Source organism: Eutrigla gurnardus, assembly GCF_963514095.1.
Source record: "Eutrigla gurnardus genome assembly, chromosome: 3".
NCBI lineage: Eukaryota > Metazoa > Chordata > Actinopteri > Perciformes > Triglidae > Eutrigla > Eutrigla gurnardus.
The window spans coordinates 27988749-27997543 of NC_139917.1; the positions used below are offsets into that span (position 1 = coordinate 27988749).

Sequence of the window (8795 nt, forward strand, 5' to 3'; positions counted from 1 at the left end):
TGTGTTGAATGTGGCTGTAATGGTATTGTTGTAGTCCTTCAACAAAACCATCACAGCCACATTCAACGTCACTCTCCATAATTGCACGAGGTCCATTACAATAAGATCCATCTCCAGTTTAACATGGACAAAAGGACAAAAACAACCCCATACAGGTGTTTATTTAAAGATTTAATTACAGAAGAGTTATAATCTCTGTTTGTCAGTAAAAAATGCACATCTTATAGTATTTTAACGCCAATTATAGATAATTTGTAGTCTACTGGGTAGAGTAGAATTACAGGTCTAGTACCATATCATAAAGCATATCATGTGGGTAAATGTAAAACTATAAGTGGCAAATAATTGCAGTGGTGGGGAAAGGTAGAAGCACGTATATGAAATGCATATACTCAAGTAAAGTATAAGTATGTTATGATTGTATTAATTACAGGTGTGTGTGTGTGTCAGTTTGATCTGGCTGAGCAGTGATTTATACAAATATTGAGACCCCTGGGACTCGGGTACTTTCTTGGTAAAATGCCTTCATGTGAACTTTGTCCTATAAAAACACGTAAGTACCAGGATCTGTGTGGTCTGGACTCTGAAGGTCCTTTTGATGTGGACGCAGCGTCCACCCCGTCATTTTCCCATCAGCTCACAGATGTTATAAATACTCCTCAAGACGGCTCTTCATTCAAACGGGGATGCCAGGTTTACACTTTTATACGACTGGAGTAAGAAAAGAAGAAAGTATTTACACTGGAAAAATACACACCTGTACGTCAACTCAATACTTTGGTTGTTGCTGCTTTGACTCAACTTTATTTAGGTGGAAATCCATGGTGGTGCGTTGGATTTTTATTATTATTATAGTATTATAATGTGTTTTTAATATGTTGAACAAAATAAGAGAAACCACTTCAAATCACAAAATTAGAGCCTCAAGTTCAATTAAGCTTAATTACACGGTAACTGACAGAAAGGCTAAATAATACATTTAATAATTGTTTTCACTCCTGGTGGGGTTTGGTGAGATGAAGGCTCAAAATATGACTTATTATAGGGTTTATTATAGGATTAAAAGTTTTTCAGATTGTATAGTTGAGTTCTACTCCGTTAGGAATTCAATTTAAAGGGATTATTGCTGAAGCCTCTATTGTTAATCATCGGCCCATCATGTCAAATGTATATAAAATAATATCTATGAGTGCGTTTTCATGTAAATCCATATCTCACCATTTGGATTTACTATCTGGTCATTTTGACTTACTTTTCTCAAACTCAGTGTCTCATAATCTTGATTTAGTAGGCCTATATCATCATTAAAAATGTTGACCATCTCATCATGTTGACAATTGTATGACTGAGTCTCTCATAATTACTTACTTTATCATAATCTTGATTGAGGAGGCATACATCATCATTTTGCCTCTTTTTTATTTGTATTAAGCATACCGGTAACTCCATATTTTTGACCCGCCCTCCTGGAGGTCCCAAAACATTACTTTTAGTTGAGGAACGTGGGCGGGCTTTATGGTTTCGTGTGGTGTGTGTGTGTGTGTGTGTGTGTGTGTGTGTGTGTGTGTGTGTGTGTGTGTGTAGAAGAGTGGGTAGCTGTCTCCCACCCCGCCCCACAGGAAAAAAAGGATATCGCGAGATGTGTCTTCATTCTGCGTGGAGCTGACCGCCACGGTCCCGTCTGCCCGCCCGGTCTCATCACCGGTCTGACGGCCAGATAAGGGAGGGGGCACGGCGACAAAGGGGCTGAGAGCGACCGGCACCATGGAGCTCATCTGCCGGGTAAGAAACAGAACAAAACCACACAAATAATTCCGCTCGCTTGTTGGCGTGTTTTCCTCTCAGGCAGATTCACGCTTCATTGTCGCCGTGATGCTCCCGGTACGGAGGACTTACAGGGGGACAAGCCGGCTTTCTAGCACCTCAAAGGGGGCACGCATGAGAGGGAACCGCGGGGGGAGAGGGGACCGTGGGGGGAGAGGGGACCGTGGAGGGAGAGGGGACAAGCAGACCAGAGGGGATCGTGGAGGGAGAGTGGACAAGCAGAGGGACCGTGGAGGGTGAGGGGACAAGCACAGGGGACAAGCAGAGAGGACAAGCAAGGGACCGTGAAGGGAGAGGGGACAAGAGGAGACCGTAGAGGGAACCGTGGAGGGAGAGGAGACAAGCAGAGGAGAGGAGACCGTGGAGGGAGAGGAGACAAGAGGAGACCGTGGAGGGAGAGGGGACAAGCAGAGGGACCGTGGAGGGTGAGGGGACAAGCAGAGGGGACAAGCAGAGAGGACAAGCAAGGGACCGTGGAGGGAGAGGGGACAAGAGGAGACTGTGGAGGAAAATAAGTCCACTCTTCCTGCCGGCGGCTGCGCGTAAAGGGAAAGTGTCCGTCTCCATGAGACATGATGAAAGGATACATTGTAGCCGCGTGCTGTATGAACGAGGCTGTTTTCTGTCGGAGGGGATATAAAGTTAACTAAATAACTGAATTAAAGTAAAAACCAAGTAGGCGGGTTTGGGGTAAAACTCAGGCTGCAGACTTGTCCCTCGGCTCACAGGCACATGCAAAGTACACATCGGAATATTTTCATGTTTTTTTTTTTTTGCAGCCTCCTGACACGTGCGCGCGCGTTCGTGTGTGCGCGCGCTCGTGTCTGTGTGTAAGTACAGCGCGTGCCAAGACACGAGCGAGTTAGTGGATGTTGATTCGTGAAATGAGGCCAATCCAGTCAACGTGGAGTTCACGTTTAAACTGAAAGCAGAAGAAGAGTCCCGGGACTGTGGTTCGTTCTCCTCTCTGTCTGGAGCTGGTCGGGGTTGTAGGTGGGTCCCCGTTATCCCCAGCAGCAGCAGCAGCAGCAGCAGCAGCAGATGTTTTCATGGCACAGACAATGAAGGGTGTTAACCCTCCAGCAGGCTTCCTCCCCCACCGCCTTGTTTGTTCACATCTCAGTGGCAGCCTCAGGCTCCCACGGCCCCGGGCCACCACCACCTATAATACATCCTTTAGATGGGATTCTGGTTCATGATTCACCTTTAAAACGTCAATCATGAGTTAATACATGTCTTATTTATTTGTCTACATCTCTGGAAGAAGTAGTGACAACTTTTACTTGAGTCATTATTGATAATCTACTACAATGTACAATCAAATAGAAGTTGTAGTATCAAAAGTACAGAAACCCATATCATATTAGGCTTTTACTTGTAAAGGCCTAATTGTTCTTATAAAGTAAAACTCTACCCACCTCGATTTGAATTTGCTTTTTACAAATGTTGCTTTTAATCTGAAGAAAAGTCACTGGGACAATAACAGAATTCATCAGCTCCAGTATCTCAGCCTTGTGTTGGCATTTATACATTCATACACATTTTTACATTTCCTTTGTGAGTGAAAAAAGCACCTGTCACACAATCTATTGGTGCTGTGCTTCACTCAACACACGAAATATCCGCTGACTCATGGTTTATTATGTCTGTTTGTTTCTGGTGTGTAAACAAAAAACAGAACCCTGTCACTGTACGCAGTCTTGACGTTCTGCACTGCCTGTTACAAATTACAAGCCACGGATGAAGCGATGACTGAATCTCCGTTTTCCTAAATAAACCCACGTATGAGTCAGCTGAGGAGCGTATAGCGTGCAGGGCATCACCTCGGGATTTCATTTCATTTCGGTGCAGTTCGTTGGTATAATTGGTTGAACCTAACCGCCGCATGGAAGACAATTAGAGACACTGCTCTCTGTTGCCATGGCAACCAGGCAGCTCGCACAATGTTGCATTGTGCATCAACCGTGTGTGTGTTTACACAAAGAACGTGGAACTGAGGGATTCTAGAATCGCTGGAACAAAGTAACGGGCTGGTTCTCTAGAAAGGGCTCATCACTGTATGGATTGCTTCATTCATTCTAAATATATAAATCCTCTGTGTTTATCTGACTGAGCACACACAACACACATTTTAAAGGTTCTTCTCTTTGATTCCTCAGAGCTTTTGTTCCGGGAAATCATTCCGCTCCATGCAGCTGGAAGCAGAGGAGCGGAAAATATTGATATTTTTAAACATTTAAGAACCCTGAGTGTTTTATAATTGGTGGTTTTATTATTTATTCTCATTTTACTCATTTTGTTTTATCAACATTTTACTGTTGAGTATTATGATTTATTTTATTAACATTTTACTAACTTTTATAATGTTGTATCTGAGAATGTTTCTGTCCAAAATGTAGAAACTAGTATAAATACAGTACTTGTGTTTAGTGAAGAAGAGCTATTGAAGATGGTTTATTTTCTAATGATAAATCTGGTGTCGCACTGCCTCTGTCTGTCATATCCGCTTTTTTATGTTATGATTTAGACGGCGTCTCAGACACGTTTCCTGTTCCTTTCAGTTGCAGCTGGCGAGCAGGAAGCGTGTCCTTCTGTGATATATGGCCACCATGGAGCTGAGATAACCGCTTCCTCTTTTATTCACCAATCACTGGAAACATGGGAACATGGCGTGGTCTACGAGTTGCCTTCATCCTGGGCTCTTTGTTCATGATCCTGCTGATCATCGTCTACTGGGACGACGTCGGGGGCTTCAACCTCTACCCGCTGCAGGAGCCCAGACGCAGTCCGCTTCACCCTCGGACCACCGCTGGGCCCTTGCACTCCACGTGCACCAGCAAAGCCCGGACCAGTTCTCCATCCACCGCCTTCACCACTGCTCCCAGTACAACGCTGGCGCCCAAAGAGACAGGAGGAGCAACTCGGGAGCGTACAGAGGAGGAGGGGAAAGAAAAACAAGGACAGAGGAAGGAGGAAGCAACGGGGGAGAGGAGTCGTGCTGCTGCTGCGGAGAAGGAGGAGGAGGATGGGGAACAGGAGGCGAGGAAGCAGAGGATCACAGATGTGTGTTCAGGGAAGGACGCGGTTGAATTCCCTGGGAGGACTCGGGCTTTTGAGCAGATCCCAAACCGGGAACTGGATCACCTGATAGTGGATGACACTCACCAGATCATCTACTGCTACGTTCCCAAGGTGTGTGTGTGTGTGTGTGTGTGTGTGCGGTTGGTGAGTTTGTTTCACGTCCCTCGTTTCTCACGGAACACCTTTTCCTTTGTTTCTGCGTTCAGGTGGCGTGCACCAACTGGAAGAGAGTGATGGTGGTTCTGTCTCAGTCTCTGATTTCACCGTCCTCAGGAAAACCGTTCACTAACCCCGAGGCCGTCCCTCCTGACCTCGTACACAACTCCTCGCTCCACCTCACCTTCGCCAAGTACGACACACACACACACACACACACACACTGATATGTACATCCTCTCAGGGCCAGATTGATGAGATTTCCATTTAATTCATGTTTTATATGCATCATTGGCACCTCTAGGTGTAGCATGGAGTACGCTCATAAATCCAAGTGTAGAAGCTGTAAAAACCTGCCGTGTGTGATTTATGTGTGATTGCAAAATGAAATCCAGTGTCCTGTTTGCAACTGTTGTACTGCAGAGGTAGTGATTCATGCATGAGAAATGCTTCCAAAACAGCCTAAAATGCTGGATCTGGTATCAGTAAGTCCATGCACTGATCCGGTACCGACGTGTTATCACCTTATTGATCGCCTCATTTACATCAACAAGAAGAACACATGTCACTCGCTACCCAATCGCTTGCTCTGCAGCATGTGCTAACCAGTGCTACACACCTGTGGTTAAACATTCTTGTGCACCCTATTTTTCCCTCATAATGCACATTCATCTTTTTTTAAATAATGGGCAGGAGACTGGGGAAACAGGTGTTGCATCTCTCAGCTCTCCTCAGCGTTGACAATTAGTAGTCAAGGGACACACCTCAAAGTACCATACATATACCTATCTGTATATATCTTTTCTATTTAGTGTATTTGAGCAGAAATAATTGGCTATACCACACGAGGAATATGTCTAATAGGCAGGATAAACAATGCATTTAGAAAGAAAAAGAAAACACGTAGCCTACTCAAACTGAAGAAACCAAGCTCCCACTATAATTTCTTTAACAGCTCAGTAAAAATCTCTCCAAAAACTCAACATGGAAAACCCCAGAGTCATCATGAAAAATGTGTCTTGACAAGACCGGAATGCCAACAAAGCACACATCTCCATCTCCATCCCACAACGAAAACAAAGGAAAATCACGTGTCGAGCCAGAATTTAAGGAAAAACTTATTTCTGCGTCCACTCCTTTTCAAAGAGGTTCTTAGTTAATGAAAAGTCACATAGTGTTCCTTTTTTAGACCGCTGCATGAGAACACTCTGATATTCAGTTCCACTGGAGCGGTGTTTGCGAAACTATCCGTGAGCTAAAAGAGTTATTTACTGAGTTACGCTTGGAGAGGAGAGTGGAAAAGACAGGCAGGGGGGGTTGGTGCAGCACAGACCGGCCTTTCTCTGCCTCTCAGGAGCTGCCTGCGTTTGGACAGAAGGATCTGAACATATGTGCTTCTGTTTGTCATTTAATCTCATCTCCAAATGCACGAGACTGAACAGCTACGATTCAAAAGCACTCCAGTCGATATCTGCTCTCATGCTGTTTTTTCCTTTTTGTGTCTTCCACCAGGTTTTGGCGCCATTACGGCTCTCTGTCCCGCCACCTGATGGCACTGAAGCTCCAGCACTACACCAAGTTCCTGTTCGTGCGAGACCCTTTTGTGCGTCTCATCTCGGCCTTCAGGAACAAGTTTGGAAGGTGCGTGTCTCCCAGGGTGGATGAGTGAGTGTCCCTGTCATTCTTTGAATCGCGTGTCCGTTTGTGCTCTCAGGCCCAACGAGGACTTCTACAAGCAGTTTGGTTCGGTCATGCTGCGTCGCTATGGGAACGTGTCGGGCGGCTTGCCAGAGACGGCGGCGGAGGCGTTTGCAGCGGGAATCAAGCCGACGTTTGAGCAGTTCATCACGTACCTGCTGGATCCAGAGACGGAGAGGGAGAGTGTCTTCAATGAACACTGGCGGCAGGTATTCGTCTCACACAGCAGTGTAAGGCTGCACTGGATCCACTGTGAGGTCACTATGTGCATGTTAACCCTTCTCATATTCCATCGGTTTTTAAAACACCATATAACACCATCGTCCCTGTCATATGTTTATTCTATGTAGATTAATTCTGAGTGTGCTATTGTTGACGTTGCATTATTTTGACAGTTAATGTACTTTAATATATAATTTTGTTGATTTAGGACAAATCCACCTCGTGAACAACAATTCAAGTTTGAATATTTTACAAAAAAACGATTACATTTTATTTCATGTGTTTATGCATCAATCGATTTCACTCCACAATCCTCTGCATGTCTGCACGCTGGGACTTTTCATCGTACAGATTTTAGAACGTGTCTTACTTAATTGTTTTGGCACAATATGCCTCAGTCAGAAACAGATATTTGATTATTTTTTGGTATTTAAATGTTTAATTGTCTCATGCTTTACTCATTTATGTATGTCTTTACTTTCTAGCTCTGCAGTTATATGGTTATTGAGGAGGGCAGTGTAGCCAAAGTAAAGGTGTTTTTGATTTCTGCTAATACATTTTCACACAGTAGGAACACCCATGGGACAGCAGTATTACAAGGTCACAAAGGGTGCAGTTCTAAAAGTGTAGCCTGTTTTTGTGTGTGTGTTTCAGGTCTACCGTCTGTGCCATCCGTGCCAGGTGAAGTACGACTTCATTGGACAACTAGAAACCCTGGAAACCGACGCGGAGCACCTGCTGAAGCTTCTGGAGGTGGATCATCTGCTGCGCTTCCCGTCAGGGGCTCGAAACCGCACGGCGGCCAGCTGGGAACGAGACTGGTTTGCACAGATTCCCATAACAATGAGGAGAGAACTGTACAAGCTGTATGAAGCAGACTTTGAGCTGTTTGGCTACCCCAGACCTGACCTCCATCAGTAGACCACACTGAGCCAAAGGCCTGCACTTCAACTACCTGCACACAGCCAGCAAATGCCTTTAAAGACCAGCCTGTGGTGCTGTTTGTATGTTTGCTTTCGGTGCATACCTCAAATGACAGAAGTGCCTGCCAGTATTATTTTACTTGTCATATCTGAAACACACCTGCTTTCCATGCTGCATTATCCCGGTGTGTTTCCCCTCATGTAAAGGCACTTTGAATAGAGTTTTGTGAAGAGTATTTTTGGTAAGTCATTGGGAAAGGAGGCTAACTACTGGCTGAAGGGAAATATGTCAGAGAGAATAAAAGGGTTTTTTGTAAATGTGTGACTTTCTTTATACTGGGGATGTGGAAGAAGCATTCAGCTCTTTTACTTCAAAAAATGCCACAATGTACAATAATCAATTTCAGGTAACTTATGTTAAGGTAAGCTCTGTGTAATAGTTCTACAAATATAATGTATAACTTGTTGGACCTTTTTCATCTTTAGACTTGGAGATGACTAATTCATGTAAATGTAAAGCATCTTATTGCGTTGAAGCAGAGTAGAAGTATCCATATAAAGAATAGAAGTATAAAAACTAGTAAATATTTGAGTAAAAGTACTTAGTTAATGGAGTGAGCAACAAACAATAAGGCCTCCACTACTTTCCATCCCACAAAAAGCCTCTGTTGTTCACTGTCCTGTTGTCGCTTTCCACGTGTTCCAGCCGTTTCTAAAGCCCCGCCCCTTCGCTGCCGAACCTCTGCTCCCAATTGGCTGAGCCGATGTGTCACTCAGCGGGGGGGGGGAAGGACCCCGACCCCACCCCTCCCTCTCAGCTTGACAGTTCTCTCCTGACGTCACCGGTTCCGTCTCAACACGGAAACGTGACAAACGGCCGCGCGTCGCTGT

At 44.8% G+C, this 8795-nt stretch overlaps 2 protein-coding genes across 3 annotated transcripts in view; both read left to right on the forward strand.

Moving 5' to 3' along the window:
- The first annotated feature begins 1645 nt into the window (after positions 1-1645).
- On the forward strand, positions 1646-8203 carry LOC311010404 (carbohydrate sulfotransferase 12-like). The gene is made up of 6 exons (XM_084004882.1): positions 1646-1782; positions 4386-5016; positions 5112-5254; positions 6574-6702; positions 6776-6968; positions 7636-8203. Exons 2-6 carry the CDS (start codon positions 4483-4485, stop codon positions 7900-7902), a joined length of 1266 nt encoding a protein of 421 aa, XP_083861008.1. The 5' UTR covers positions 1646-1782; positions 4386-4482; the 3' UTR covers positions 7903-8203.
- Positions 8204-8765: 562 nt separating this feature from the next.
- The window catches only part of ern2 (endoplasmic reticulum to nucleus signaling 2), a 12298-nt gene continuing 12268 nt past the window's right edge, over positions 8766-8795 (forward strand). For both annotated transcript variants that reach the window (XM_084004586.1, XM_084004587.1), the window contains exon 1: positions 8766-8795. This exon is cut by the window's right edge and continues 224 nt beyond it. The gene's annotated coding sequence lies outside the window, so the exon portion shown is untranslated.

Coding starts and splice junctions, on each gene's coding strand:
- LOC311010404 (XM_084004882.1), top strand. CDS start 4,483: ATGGGAACATGGCGTGGTCTACGAGTTGCCTTCATCCTGGGCTCTTTG. Junction 5,017..5,111: donor TCTACTGCTACGTTCCCAAG/GTGTGTGTGTGT, acceptor TTCTGCGTTCAG/GTGGCGTGCACCAACTGGAA. Junction 6,969..7,635: donor TCAATGAACACTGGCGGCAG/GTATTCGTCTCA, acceptor TGTGTGTTTCAG/GTCTACCGTCTGTGCCATCC.